The sequence below is a fragment of the Anolis sagrei genome, chromosome 4 (genome assembly GCF_037176765.1).
Source record: "Anolis sagrei isolate rAnoSag1 chromosome 4, rAnoSag1.mat, whole genome shotgun sequence".
NCBI classification, from domain to species: domain Eukaryota; kingdom Metazoa; phylum Chordata; class Lepidosauria; order Squamata; family Dactyloidae; genus Anolis; species Anolis sagrei.
Window position 1 is genome coordinate 180,347,911 of NC_090024.1, and position 15,360 is coordinate 180,363,270.

The 15,360-nt window shown below is 48.7% G+C and overlaps 1 protein-coding gene across 1 annotated transcript; it reads right to left on the bottom strand.

The window, feature by feature from the left end:
- Nucleotides 1–527: 527 nt before the first annotated feature.
- Nucleotides 528–14,957, bottom strand: LOC137096985 (uncharacterized). The gene is made up of 5 exons (XM_067467916.1): nt 14,780–14,957; nt 14,082–14,330; nt 9,285–9,353; nt 995–1,075; nt 528–748 (listed from the first exon to the last, which is right to left on the bottom strand). Exons 1-5 carry the CDS (start codon nt 14,942–14,944, stop codon nt 584–586), a joined length of 729 nt encoding a protein of 242 aa, XP_067324017.1. The 5' UTR covers nt 14,945–14,957; the 3' UTR covers nt 528–583.
- Nucleotides 14,958–15,360: the final 403 nt, after the last annotated feature.

Below are 15,360 nucleotides of genomic sequence, written 5' to 3' on the forward strand. Positions count from 1 at the left end.
TTAAAACCACACAGTAAACTTTAATGTGTGGTTTCGCTTTGGCTTTCTTTGGGAATGCAGTATCTTCTTTTGGATTCAAAGCTTTTTGTATGCTATGTCTATACATTACTTAAACGATCCATCTGCTCTCATTTCAACAATCAAATTTTAATTTAAAAAATTAACCCAAAACACCTGGGTTGACTTATCTAAGGGTCAGTGTGAGCACCCCAGTTCCCTATCAAAAAAGCCCTTCCCTTTTCCCAGAGGGGCCAAGAGCTCAGTTCATCCTGGGAGAACCTAAAAAAGGTGCTGGCCCACTCTTATTATTTCTACTATCGTGGTGCTTCTTACTTTTCTGAGTACCCAGGTAGGGAAATAGCAGCCACCCCCCTGAGGTAGCATTGATTGTGTTTATTCTCTGGAATGACCCCAAATTTGTCCCATGTATCAAAGCCCATAATTTTTACCTGAAAATATGCCCCCAGCTTATGTATGAGGTTGACCTATGCATGAGTATATATGATGCTTCTGATCGGTTCTTGCTTTAAGATTCATGTATACGGTATTTATATATATGGAATATATTGCCTGAGTGTTTTTTTTAAAACGTGTCCACTCTGCAGATGGTTGTTTTTCTCAAAAAGGCAACACATTTTACCTGTTTTTCTGATGTTTCCTGTAGCATTAGTTCTGCAATTTTTACTCCAGAGGCTTCCTTGTTGTACAAGCCTAGTGCTTGTTTTGGTAGAAACAATTGATCAATGTCCTAAAGCAGAGAAATAACAGGATGTGATGGTCTGCTGTGTGAATATAGTCACTTTGGTGTGGGCTTCTTCCAATTTTTCAGTGAGTTGATAAATATCATTATGGGTAAGATCCCTGTAAGACTGAATCTTCTGCCAGCATAGTATCATGGAATTGCAGAAAGAACTGACATATTAGTTGGAAAGACAGCACTCATCCTCCGTATTGATGGGATGAATAATACCAGTTTCACTTTAGTTGTACATACCGATGATGTATAGCTGAATTCTGCATCCCATCTTCCATCAGCAATGCGCACAACCACAGATGCACCTGGTACTAACTGGATCTAGAAAGAAATATATTCTTATTTATCTTACCTGCAGTATTGATGCCCTAGAGTAGGTAAGTACTAAAAGGGGTAAGGAAAACTCCATGTGTATTGTGCGTCTTTTAAAATCTCTTGTGTAGATTAATAATGCTTTCCTCAACCTGGTGTCCTTTTGAATTATCATTTCTGTTTACACCAATGAACAGAAGGAGTAAGTACACAATAAAACAACTGGAGGGCACATCTGGTTTATGGTTCTCTTCAAAGGAATATCAAGAAAATGGACTTGTAGCTGACAGACCCAAATGAGTATAGAAAATGGGTGGAAATCTCCATTTGTTAGGGCACTTAAGATGAATGATGAGAGAAAAGTCCTGATTTCTATGCATCAATTCAATTGTTTTTTAAAAACTCAGCTAAACTGGCAGTCACCGGTGCCTAATAGCACTGGATTCCAGCCTAAATGAAAATACTGTGTAGTATTTTCAGTTAGGCTGGAATACTATGTTATAAGATACTGGAGTCTGTCAGCTTGGGTGAGTTTTAAAAGATAGGATTGATGCATGGAAATTGGGACATTTACTGTGGCTACTAATCACAAAGGGTGTACAGTATATTAGTTGTGATGTCAGGAAATATGCCTCTATCGGTTGCTTGGCAGTGGTGTTAATAGACCTCTGAACTAGACAGGACCGCAGTCTGATCCAGTATGTTTCTTCCCTTCTCAGATACTTTGTTTTTTGCTTTCACAGAGACCTTCTGGCCCGTTAGATTTTCTGTGACCAAGAGTACCATATGACAGCCAATTCTGTGCCCTTGCTGTACACTTTACATACAAAGGATTGCTAGGAAAAATACATTTTACAAAATTCACTCTATTAACAGGCTCTAAATGTATAAAACCAAGACCCTTACACTGTGCTTATCTAATGCTTAAAAGCAATGCTTTTAGGTTAACTAATGCTGTGAAAGACCTCCAGCTACTACAAAGATTACCACCTGAAGCCTAATCTTGCCAAGACACAAATGTGTGCTTTCCACCTACGGAACCGTGAAGCCAACAGGAAAGTCAAAGTTACTTTGGAAAGCCAAGAGCTCGAACATTGTTTCTATCCTAAATATCTTGATGTCATCTTAGATTGAACACTAACATTTAGGAAACACTGCCTGAACACCAAGCACAAAGCTGCATGCAATAACAGCCTGCAGAAACTTACTGGCAGCACATGGATAGCAGACCCAAAATTAATAAAAACAGCCCTTGCCTTGCCTTACTCAACTGCTGGGTATGCCTATCCCGTTTGGCAAACATCTGTTCATGCAAAACAGGCAGAATAATCACAGGATGTCTCAACCCTACACCTGTTGATAGATTACAAGCTAGCTGGTATTGCCCCCAATGATGTGCGGTGGTAAGTTGCTGCTAACAGAGAAATAAGTCTGAACACTGAAAGCCATCCACTGCATGGCTATCAGACGACTCCTAGTAGACTCAAATCAAGGAAAAGTTTAATGAGAACCACCACTCAACATTCCCCCAGAAACAGTAAGAGCATCCCTCAGGGCAGCTAAACCAGGAAATCCCAATTTGATGGCCCTCCATGAGAGTCTGCCTCCAGGAGCAAACCAAGAATGGGCAACATGAAAGTCCCCGAACAGACCCAGAAGTGGAGTGGGCAGATCAAACGACAACCTGGCAAAATGGAACTACTACAGATCCACCTTGTGCATCTGTGGAGAAGAACAAACATTTCCTGTCGTAGTTAACTGTGAATCGCACATTATGGTATCCCTGCGCCAGCGCAGGCCAGCTTCGGAACCTTCTAGAAAGCTCAAAGAATTGTATCCCCCTCGTGGCTCCACCTCCCCCTCCTCGAGTATATAAGGCCCTACGTGGAGCCCGCCCTCCATCCTCTTTTTTTCCGCCGTTAGCAGACAGCAAATCGAACCTTACAACTATTTTGGCTTGACACGGACTGTTTATTGGAATTTGCAAGGTACTCTGATCCCCCTCGACCCGGACCGTTACAAGGACTCTCTCTTTCGCTACCCCACTGATTGCTCCCGACGGGCAAAATGGCTACCACCTCTTTTAAAAGGTGCTCAGCATGCCCCAACGTGCTCCCCGATGCGGACGGGCACAACCTTTGCCTGACTTGCCTGGGCGAGGGACACCTCACCCAGTCCTGTGCCATATGCGCGGCCTTCACGCCGCAAACAAGAAAAAGCAGGGAGCTTCGATTAAAAGCGGCCCTGTACGAGAGGGCCCTAATGCCTGACCTCCCAAGCCCCCGCACGCTGGGAGAGAAAACCACTCCGTTGCCCGGAGCCAAGCCGCAATCCGCGGCTCCAAAAAAGAAGGTAAAGAAGCAAGGGGAGAAGGTCAGGCAAGATGGCCTCCAAGTACTTGCCCAGGAGACAACCTCCGGAAAAAGGGCGGGAAGGACCTCTCCAGCTCCCCCAGCGACTGCAGAAAGGAGCCCTCTGGCGTTCGCTGAGCGGATGCCGCTGGAGGCCCGGCCGTCCTCCAGGCCCACCCTGCCCTCGCCGGCTTCGACGGGCTCCCCGGCACCAATGCAATCCCCTCCTACCTTAACGAGGGAGCCGGAGGTGGCCGAGAGACCCCTGGAGGTTCTCCAGCCTGATGCCAGCATTGATCTCCCGAGCTCGGCCGAGCTCCACCTGATTGAGCTCCAGATGCCTCCCTCCCCGGGAGGCGTGGCCGCCGACTGGGAGCCACTCGCCCCTCCCGCCAGGAGGGCGGAGGAAAGGCCTGTGACATCATCAGGGACTGCCCCGGCGCCGGCAGCGGGGGCCGAGTTTGCGGTCCCTGCTCCTCCGAGACCGAGGAAGCACAAGGAGAAGAGCGACACCAACAAGAGAAGGAGGTCCCGTTCTCCCTCCCGTCGCAGCAGGAGGCGCGCTGAGTCCCGACGCCGACGATCATCGAAGGCCAGGTCTCGCGCGGGCTCGTCTTCCTCCTCCTCTTCAAGCGACTCCTCCTCCTCCTCCTCCTCCTCTTCTGAGTCTGTTCGCTCTGCCTCCACAGCCAGGAGCTCCAGGCGATCTCGTCGGGGCCAGAGGCCTCAACCTGCGATGCCTCAATGGGGACTTTATGGCCCAGGACCTTATCCATTTGCAGGACCCTGGAGCATGGGCCCTGCTGGACATTTCATGTATGCTCAGCATACAGCCCACCCTTTCGCCCCCTTGGTGGGCATGGACGCAATCCAGGGTATCCAGCAGAGGGGATGTGGAACTGCAACCACTGTGTTTCCCCCCACGCCATCGGCCTCAACTTCTCTGATTGCTCCCTCTGCTGGAGGGCAAAGACAATTGAGCTCCACTCAGATTGCTAATACTGAACAGGGCTCTAGTTGTATTGAACAGAATGTGTGTACTGAACGTTTAACATGTGCTGACCTATCGAATTGTGAAGTTGCTAATTCTGTGAGTGCTAACCCTCCTGTACCACCAGGCACCCCTCAGGTGACCCAGGAGTTGACATTGCCTTCAGGTGACCAGACCGCCCTGGAGCTAGAGGAATCAGATTCCTCTGCTGAACCATCTGATTCCCCTCAGGCTAGGGAGACACCTGACCCTACACCACTGCCACCGGATTTTAATAAATTTACTTCGTTAATAGACAGAATGGTCAAGGCTCTCGACATATCAGCACCAAAGGCACAGGAACATGTCGAGGACCCGATGTTCCCGTCCGAGGAACAGGCCACCCCTACGCCCACATCACTCCCAATGCTTCCATATCTTTTGAAGCTGGCCAAAATCCTAGATGCTGCCCCGACTAGCGTCCCGGCCACACCCAAGAGAGTCGACTCCTTATACAGGATCGACCTCTCGACTGCCAAGTGGGTGGCTAACCCGCCGAAGCCCAACACAGTGGTGGCTGAGGTGGTGAAATCAAAGAAACCAAAGAGCACCCTTTCAGCCCCTCCTGACAAAGAGGGCAAGAAACTAGATCTCCTGGGAAAAAAGGCCCATTTAGCGGCAGGCTTAGTTACTAGGATGGCGCACTACGCTACCTATATGTCCGGTTACCAAACATTCCTATGGAACAAAATCCTCCCTCATCTGGACAAACTTCCGCCTGAGGAACAACGTTTCCCAAAGGCATTGCAAACAGAGGCCTTATTGTTATCAAAGGTCCAGAAAGACTTCACGAAGCACCTTGCGGAGTCAGCGGGCCACCTTTTCGCTACGGCGACGTCTATTCGTAGACACGCGTGGTTACGCACTGCCAACTTATCTGAAGAGGGCAAGGCCCTGGCAGAGGACCTCCCTCTACACGAGGGAGGCCTCTTCAACCCAGAAACGGACGTGACCCTAAAAGAAAAGCAGGAGGTTAGACAAGCTGCTGGTAAGTTTGGCTATACCTGGCAGCCATACAACCAAAGTCGCCCTAGATGGCAAGCTCCTTCAAACCAATACCGCAGGAATTTTAATAATTCCTTTTCTGGGTCGGCAAGAGGCAGGGGACCACCGTCCCCCAAATTTCAAACCAACAAGAGAGGCTCCTATTCCTCGAAGGCAAGGTATCAGCCATACCGAGCCAGATCTAAGAACCAAGGTGCCTCAAGGAAGCGTCTTTGACGCCTCTGCTGAGACAGCTCCCAGGGAATACGACAGTTCACCTAATCCCTGGTTTATATCCCCTCAGTTACCGGTTTCTATCGACTCTGATGCCGTACCCAGTTGTCATGCCCCCACCGCCCCCCCTAACTATAATAATAGGCTACAAGCCTTTTATAACAGGTGGGCCAGCATCACCACGGACAAGTGGGTGCTTTCTATCATTCAGAATGGTTATGCAATTGAATTTCAAAGCATCCCGCAGGTGGGCAGGGTGAGGAGTACCGCCCCTTCGGAGGCGCTACTCTCCGAGATTGACACTCTCTTGGGGAAGGGCGCTATTTCACCTGTTGCAGTTTCAAGTTTCCCTTCATGTTTTTTCTCGCGTTATTTCATAGTTACGAAACGGGGCGGCGGCTTCAGAGCCATTATGGATTTAAGAGACCTAAATAAAGCAATCTTACCAAAGAAATTTCGTATGGTGACGCTGTCGTCTATCATGCCCCTCATACCAGAGGGCGCATGGTTCGCCACTGTAGACCTACGAGACGCGTATTTCCACTTGTCAATAGCACCTCACCACCGCCGGTTTTTGACATTTATGGTGGGCAACAGAGCCTTCCAATACAATGTCCTCCCGTTTGGACTTAGTACCTCGCCCAGAGTATTTACAAAGTGCATGGCGGTAGTAGTAGCACATTTACGAACTCAGGGAATAGTCATTTATCCATACATTGACGACTGGATTATTATTGGAAGATCCGCTTCCCAATTACAAAAACATGTGTATATCACTTTGTGTCTCCTGCAGTCCTTGGGCCTGGTCGTCAATGTGGAGAAGTCCTCCTTGGAACCATCCCGCAGCATCCTGTTCATTGGCGCATTCCTCGACGCAGTGACGCGAAGGGCTTATCTCCCACCGGAACGGTTCTACAACCTACAGGTGCAGGTGAAGTCGGCCCTGGATTCTACCACGGTGTCGGCCAAACAGGTCCAGACACTTTTGGGTTACATGGCCTCCACTACAGCGGTGACGCCCTTTGCACGCTTGCGCATGCGCCCCCTCCAGTCATGGTTTGGGTCAGTCTTCAACCCTATCAGGGATTGTCCCAAACTCAGGTTTATACTACCCAGGGAGGTCAGTATGTCCCTAGTATGGTGGCTACAACCCCAATTTGTTTGCTCGGGCCTTCCATTTCAACTCCCATACCCCACCAGAGTGGTTACGACAGATTCGTCACTGACTGGATGGGGCGCCCACTCAGGGACTGGTAGCACATGGGAAATGGTCTCCAGAAGAAGCTACCCTCCACATAAACGTTCTGGAGCTGCTGGCCGTAGAAAGAGCACTAAAATCATTCGAAGGGCTCGTTCTCGGCCAGGTCGTTCAGGTGTTGACAGACAACACAACTGTCGTCTTCTACCTGAACAAGCAGGGAGGCACGCATTCACCCCAACTATTGAAACTAACGTTGAACATCTGGGAATGGTGCATTCAGAGACCGATATACCTATACGTTACCCACCTCCCGGGCCAGGAAAATTCACTGGCAGACACCCTGAGCAGAAATCCGTTAGGTCACCACGAGTGGTCTCTTCACCCCCTGGAAACGACCAGACTTTTTCGTCTTTGGGGGTACCCTCTGGTCGATCTGTTTGCCACAAACGACAACAAGAAATGCGAGGTGTTTTGCTCAAGGTTACCAGCTCCCAGGGAACAGGGGTGCCTGGGAGATGCGTTCCTCAGGCAATGGGGAGGGGGGCTGGCATATGCATTTCCCCCCTTTCCCCTCCTCATGAGAGTAGTGGCAAAACTGCAAAGGGAGAACGCTTGTTGCATTCTGATCACTCCATGGTGGCCTCGCCAGCCGTGGTTTGCCCCTCTGCTACAACTCTCGAGAGGGAACCACATGAGACTGGGGAAGAGAGTCGATCTTCTAACATCCCAGGAGGGCCAGGTGTTGTACCCGGATGTTCATCAGCTGAAACTGTCGGCATGGTTAGTTCTGCCCCAGGAACGGATAGAGTCATGATTCTTCCCCAGAGTGTGAGACAAATTATTGAAGCTGCACACAGACCCTCTACTAAACGATCATATCTATTTAAATGGGCGCGTTTTAAGGAGTTTGCTAGGGCTAGAAATCAAGAACCGGAGGTCGCCCCTATTTCCATAGTCCTGGAGTTTCTGTCTTCACTCTATGATGCAGGACTTTCTAATTCTTCTCTGAAATGTTACCTCGCAGCCATTTCGTGGTTTAGGAGGAAAATGGGACTGCCGTCATGTTTCTCTGACCCATTAGTCAAGTGGCTCTTGAGAGGCCTAGGTAATGTTAGACCGGCTGTAGCCCCAATTGCACCCTCTTGGGACCTTGAGCTGGTTCTCTCGGCTTTGATGAAACCTCCCTTCGAACCTTTGGCTACTGCAGAGCTTGGGCCCCTTACGTGGAAAGTGGCCTTCCTAGTGGCTATTACATCTGCCAGACGAGCTAGTGAACTTTGTGCACTCAGAATAGATCCTCCTTATCTCAAATTTCACAAGGATAAGGTGGTTCTCCGCACGGATGTAGCGTTTCTACCTAAGGTAGCCACAAGGTTCCACATGTCTCAGGAGGTAATTCTTCCGGCATTTTTTCAGAACCCGGAGTCTACTATGGAGCGGGCCCTGCATTCTCTCGATGTGAGAAGGGCGTTAGCCTTTTACATGCAAAGGACTGCTGACTTCAGACAATCCCCAAGGTTGTTTGTTAAGTATTGAAGGGACACTAGGGGTGTCCCAGTGTCCTCTCAACGATTGTCAGCATGGATTGTCTCTGCTATTTGTACATCTTATAGATTAGCAGGCAAGGAACTACCCCGTCAGGTTAAGGACCATTCGACGAGGGCTGTAGCAGCCTCTACAGCATTTATGAAGGGCATTCCCTTAGAGACGATTTGTAGGGCTGCTATTTGGGCTTCTCCTTCCACTTTTGTTTCCCACTATAAGTTGGACTGTGTGTCGAGAGGAGAAGCAAGATTTGGTAGAGCGGTGCTGTTTTCGGCAGTGGCATGAGCCCGCCAACCGTTGTATAGCTCGCTAGTCTACCATAATGTGCGATTCACAGTTAACTACGACAGGAAATGGAAGGTTGCTTACCTGTAACCGTGGTTTCCTGAGTAGTTACCTGTGAATACGCACATACCCTCCCTTCCTCCCCTCGAGTTCATGCCACTTCCTCTATCAGCTTTTACGGCGGAAGAGGATGGAGGGCGGGCTCCACGTAGGGCCTTATATACTCGAGGAGGGGGAGGGGGAGCCACGAGGGGGATACAATTCTTTGAGCTTTCTAGAAGGTTCCGAAGCTGGCCTGCGCTGGCGCAGGGATACCATAATGTGCGTATTCACAGGTAACTACTCAGGAAACCACGGTTACAGGTAAGCAACCTTCCAACTCTGCACCTGTATGCTTGTCCACTATGCCCTGTCTCATGTACAAAGGAAAAATTGTTTAAAGCTACAGACAATGTGGTTGTTGTTGCCCAGTTTTAGTAAAAAAAAACAACTATTCAGCCACTTATGCTCCTTCTATTTTTATCACTTTTACATTTATGTATGCAGTGCTTTTGACACATAATAAATCAGAGCTATCTAGCCACTTACCACTTGTTTATGGAGCATGCTCTTCATCACACTGCTGCATTTTCCTTGAGATAAAGAAGCCAGCATGATCTGTTCAGGGAAGGAACGTTGAACACTAAAGTACTGAACTACTTCGTGCCTTTCTATTTCATAACAGCATAAAACAATTCATTGAAAGGAGAATCACTGGGTAGCAGTATTCTGTAATAATTTCTCTTGTAAGCAAAATTATCCATTGTAACTTTTGAACTGAAGTTTGTATCAACCCTCTTCTCCCTGAGCCTCAAAATGAGAAAATGATAATGAAGACCAGACTAAATTTTACATACTAGGACCAATAGCGGAGCAAATGCACCAGTTTTCTTCCATTTCAAAATAGAAATAAGGGCAAGTGTTAATTGCTTCAGTAAGGTGGGGCACATGACATTGTTGTACTCATCAACCTCACACCGCAAATCTGACAAGGTGATATTTGTAGACAATAGGCATGTATAGGCCAGCTTATTTTTTATTTATTTTTTATTCTGCCTTTCTTCCACCACAGGCTCCAATGTGACTTGGTTATTTTGAAAGTACAGGATGCCTTGGAGCATGAAAACTAACCTGTGGATTGAGAACAACTGCCAGAAATCCTAGCCAGTTTACCAGATGTAGATTTCTGGGAGTTGAAGGCCAAAACATCTGGGGACCCACAGGTTGAGAACCACTGCGGTAATCCATCTCTTTTCCTGTTTTTGACAGGCTCCTTTTACATATTAATGTCCCCCCCCCCCCTTTAATAGTTATTAAAATGACTTAGTCTTCAAATAACACCAGAAGACAACTCATGGCTTGGAGAGCTTATGGCAAAGCGCTATGATTTAAAGAAATGGGGCATTACCATTAGGAGGGTAGTTGTGGACCCTCAGATACGCCCCTTATTTGCCTCCGGGGTTCCTTCTTGCCATTCCCCATCAGGTCCCCGTGCATCCACAACTAGCTCACCGGTTAGGGCCCCCCCCTCCTGGTTCATATAATTTTGAGACTCCATCCGTCCCGGTCGCCCCCACTCAACCAGCCACACTCCTTCGCTCGAGAACCCTTCCCTTATTCAGCCCACTCAGCTCCCTTGATGTTTCATTATCTACCTCATCATCAGAAACATCCCTTCCCAACGCCCAAGGGAGATTATTCCCCAGCCCGACTCCTTCTTCTGAGAGCTGACTAGTTACAGATCCCGGCCATGCAGGGGGGGGGGAGGGTTCCGGAGGAAGGGGGTGCCATCCAAGTCGTGTGGGGGAGGAGATTTGCGGATCACCGATACCCCAGGGAGAAGCGCAACAGAGTCCTTGCGACCCTGGAGAAGGTAGGTAGTGGTAGGCTCCTTGGCAGTCCCCTCGGTCTTAAGGTCCTGCTGATTAATGCCAGATCCGTTAATGGTAAGACCGCGGCCATCCAGGACTTGATCCTGGATGAGAGGGCGGATCTGGCATGCATCACCGAGACCTGGTTGGACGAGCTGGGGGGAGTAAACCTCTCTCAGCTGTGCCCACCAGGTTTTGGAGTGCATCAGCAGGCCAGACAAGGGGGGCGGGGAGGAGGGGTCGCAGTAGTCTTTCGGCAACCCATCGCCGTGATCAGATGCGCTGTCCCACAGGCTTCTGGGTTTGAGTGTGTCCACTTGAAAGTGGGGAGCCGTGACAGTGTGGGGTTCCTGCTGGTGTACCGCCCACCCCGCGACCCAGTAGTTTCCCTGTCGGAGCTAGCGGAGGTGGTCTCTAATTCGGCCTTGGTCTCCCAGCGCCTGGTGGTGCTGGGAGACTTTAACATCCACGCCGAGACCACTTTATCTGGCGCAGCTCAGGACTTTATGGCCACCATGACGGCCATAGGACTGTCACAGATAATATCCGGCCCCACGCATCAAGCTGGGCACACTCTCGACCTTGTCTTTGTGGCGGACAACAAATTGATCAGAGTGGAAGATCAAAACATCCTTCCAGTGTCATGGTCTGACCATCATCTGATCACATTTAGACTTACTGCAACCCAAAACCTCCGCAGGGGTGGAGGACAAATTAAGATGGTCCGCCCTAGGAGACTGATGGATCCGGATGGATTCCTGAGGAATCTTAGGGTTCTTCCTGCCTTGGAGCCTGGCGATTCTATCGACGCCTTGGTAACTCTCTATAACGGGGAGATGGCCAGGGCGTTAGATATGATCGCACCCGAACGCCCCATCTCGTTGCGTCGTGACAGGCCATCTCCTTGGTTCACCGAGGAGCTGGCTGTGATGAAGCACACGAGAAGGGGGCTAGAGCGCAAATGGAGGAAATCTCGAGATGTATCTGATCGAACACGGGCTAGAGCCTCTCTTAAGGCATACTCCGTGGCCATACGGGCGGCCAGGAAGTCATTCACGACCGCTCGTATAGCATCTGCAGCAAATAGATCATCGGAGCTGTTTCGGGTCGTGGGAGAACTCCTCCACCCACCGGCGGTGGAGGATGTCCCTGACGACCCCGCAGCTCGGTGTCGCGATTTCGCACACCATTTTGCAGATAAAGTCGCCCAGATACGCCTCGAGCTCGACTCCAATTCCATCGCAGTGCCTGAAGAGGTGACGGAGGTACCTGCTTGTCCAATTTTGTGGGATTCTTTTAGGCATGTTCTTCCTGAAATCGTGGAGGAGACTCTTGGGGCTGTGAGAGCGACCACCTCATCTCTAGACCCATGCCCATCTTGGCTCATTAAATCAGCCAGGGAGGGGTTGGTTGACTGGTTTGTATTGATTATCAATGCATCGTTGGAGCAAGGGATTTTTCCATCTGGTTTGAAACAGGCAGTGGTTCGTCCACTCCTCAAAAAAGCTTCCCTTGACTCCACGGTGCTGAGTAACTACAGACCGATCTCCAACCTCCCCTTTCTGGGCAAGGTGCTGGAGCGGGTGGTCGCCTCGCAGCTCCAGGGCTTCCTAGACGATACCAACTACCTAGATCAGGCACAGTCTGGTTTCAGGCCTGGCCATGGCACCGAGACAGCCTTGGTCGCCTTGGTGGATGACCTCCGCAGAGAGCTGGACAGGGGGAGTGTGACCCTGTTGGTTCTCCTGGACATCTCAGCGGCTTTCGATACCATCGATCATGGTATCCTTCTGGGTCGTCTCTCCGGGATGGGCCTTGGGGGCACGGTTCTGTCGTGGCTCCGGTCCTTCCTGGGGGGACGCACCCAGATGGTGAAGCTGGGAGACGCCTGCTCGGACCCCTGGCCTTTGACCTGTGGGGTCCCGCAAGGATCTATCTTGTCGCCCATGCTCTTCAACATCTACATGAAACCGCTGGGAGAGGTCATCCGGAGTTTTGGAGTTGGGTGCCATCTCTATGCGGTGACACACAACTCTACTACTCCTTTCCACCTAATTCCAAGGAGGCTTCTCGGGTGCTGGACGAGTGCCTGGCCGCTGTGTCGATCTGGATGAGGAAGAACAAGCTGAAGATCAATCCCGACAAGACAGAGGTCCTCCTGGTCGATCGTAAACCGGATCGGGGTATAGGGTGGCAACCTGTGTTGGACGGGGTTACACTCCCCCTGAAGCCACAGGTCCGCAGTTTGGGTGTCCTCCTGGATTCTTCGCTTACACTTGAGGCTCAGGTGTCGGCGGTATCCGGGAGGGCCTTTGCACAACTGAGACTTGTGCGCCAGCTGCGACCGTACCTCGTGAAGGCAGATCTGGCCGGGGTGGTCCACGCCTTGGTCACCTCTAGAATGGACTACTGCAATGCGCTCTACGTGGGGCTGCCCTTGAAGACGGCTCGGAAACTACAATTGGTCCAGCGGGCAGCAGCCAGGATGCTAACTGGAGCTCATTATCAAGAGAGGTCAACCCTCTTGTTCAAGGAGCTCCACTGGCTGCCATTTATTTTCCGAGCCCAATTCAAGGTGCAGGTGCTCACCTACAAAGCCCTGAACGGTTTGGGACCACCCTACCTGCGTGACCGCATTTTCATCTACGAACCCACACGCTCACTCTGGTCATCTGGGGAGGCCCTGCTCGTGATCCCACCTACGTCGCAAGCGCGCTTGGTGGGGACGCGAGACAGGGCCTTCTCTGTGGCGGCCCCCCGACTTTGGAATGCCCTTCCAAAAGAGCTTCGTCAGGCCCCTACTCTGGCAGTTTTCAGAAGGAACCTAAAAACTTGGCTGTTCCGATGTGCCTTCGCAGATTAGGAATCCCCATCCCAAGTCCTAGATGCACTTTAGCACAACTAATGTTGCTGCACACCGCACTTAATCCCACGTTCCTCCTGCTATCTCAGCACTTTTAACCCTGTACCCCATTGCGCTGGCCGAACCAGTTTTAATAGTGTCTTGATGTATTGTCATTGTGGTTATTTTGCTTAATTGTTTGATTTGCTTGTTTATTGTTGTGTTATGTTTTCTATTGTATTGTGTTTTGTGGCTTCGGCCCGTGTAAGCCGCATCGAGTCCTGCGGGAGATGCTAGCGGGGTACAAATAAAGTTAATAAATAATAATAATAATAATAATAATTAGTGATTCAGTGATGTCATACAATGAAATATTTGCAAGGAATATTCATGTCCCAACTTAGTTCCTCCAAAATGTGATGAATATTTGTTTTTAAGGCAAACATCCCAGCAATGTCAGCATATATCCAGATACATAATGTGCGCCCGTGGCTTTAGCATTCAATGGAATGTACCAGATTTTTAATTATAAGCAAGAATCCTCTCTGTTATACTCATAACTGCAAAATCCCAGAAATTTCTTGGTTTAGATTGGGTTGATTATTAAAATGTATAAATAAACATCCCTAGTACCTTGCTTGGAGCCCCCTGAAATAAGGGCAATTGGTAAATGCCAGTGTTGCAGTAGCCTGTAGAGAATACATGGAGAACAGTCCATGCCTCACTTCTTGGTGTGTTATCTAAGCGGTCTTCCTTCTGGTTGGCTGTTCTCTTTCTTGGTTGAATGTTTTTGTTTTCAGTCACATGGACCGAACTTGCTGCTCTTCTGGATAGGTGGATAATAACTGTTGAATATTCATAGTAAACCCTGTGGGGACAGGACTGGAAAACAGGAGAAAGGTTCCACGTTCTGAACGAAACAACTGTGCAAGCTGTTATATACAAGGACTCAAATATATCTCACATACCATGATATGTAATGGGTTGGAGAACACTGACTCACTACCAACACTAGCATTTCAATATACAAGCCACAGATATAATATAATGGATTTCAGTAAAGTTATAGAGAGGTATATTTAATCCCTTTTGTACCACTTTCTGACTCAAAACCAGTTAAAAAGGTTTCCTAGACCAGATATTATTTTGAAGGTATAGGCAGTAATATATAGTAGGGAAGGTCACCCCCCTTCCTTTACAATTAATATGGACTCCTCACTTCTGTATTCAGAAATGTACTTATGGACCCTCTATTTTAAAATTATTGTTCCTTGAATTGCTACTTTCTTTTGTAGGATGAGTAGTAGACTGACTAAATAAATAAATAATACCTTGAAACCATCAAGCCATGTAGGCCATTTCTCATAGCTGTTTGTGTCAAGTTCCTTAAGGAAGACGGGGTAGTCATATTTCAGCCATTCCTTCCCAAAGTAAAATGCTCCAGGTGGATTGAAGCAGAAGTGGGCTGTGGTCAAGCCTGACCAAGGTAAATTCATCGCTCTGTCCACTGCAAACTGGAACAACACAGAAAATAGAGCTAACAGCACAATACAACAAAAGCTTTGTTCATTCATAATCCAAAAATGAAATGCTAAACATATCTTAGGAATATGGCTCCAGACTGCCTCAATTGCCACCAGAATGGAACTGTATTTCTTTTATGTATCTGTTGGCTGATGATACAGGTTGGGATGATACATAGCTCAAAATTCAAAATTTTTGGCTGTGATGGAGGATCATGGACAAAGTTTATGTCATCAAGAGGATTCCATCAAAAGAGCCTTGTGGTACATTTTGTTTGGTACAGACTATGAACTTGAGCCAATGTCAAGTGTGGCATCATGCATCCGGTGAAATTAGAGTCCACTAAAGTTTATGCCAAATAGTGTTAAAGATTGCCTCTTGACTGTTC

What these genes read in the sequence shown, in the direction of transcription:
- LOC137096985 (XM_067467916.1), bottom strand. Translation starts at nt 14,944, where the DNA reads ATGAATTTACCTTGGTCAGGCTTGACCACAGCCCACTTCTGCTTCAAT. An exon ending in CATGGCTTGATGGTTTCAAG is followed by an intron (nt 14,331 to 14,779) that starts GTATTATTTATT and finishes CCTGTTTTCCAG; the next exon opens with TCCTGTCCCCACAGGGTTTA. An exon ending in AATTCAGCTATACATCATCG is followed by an intron (nt 749 to 994) that starts GTATGTACAACT and finishes TCTCTGCTTTAG; the next exon opens with GACATTGATCAATTGTTTCT.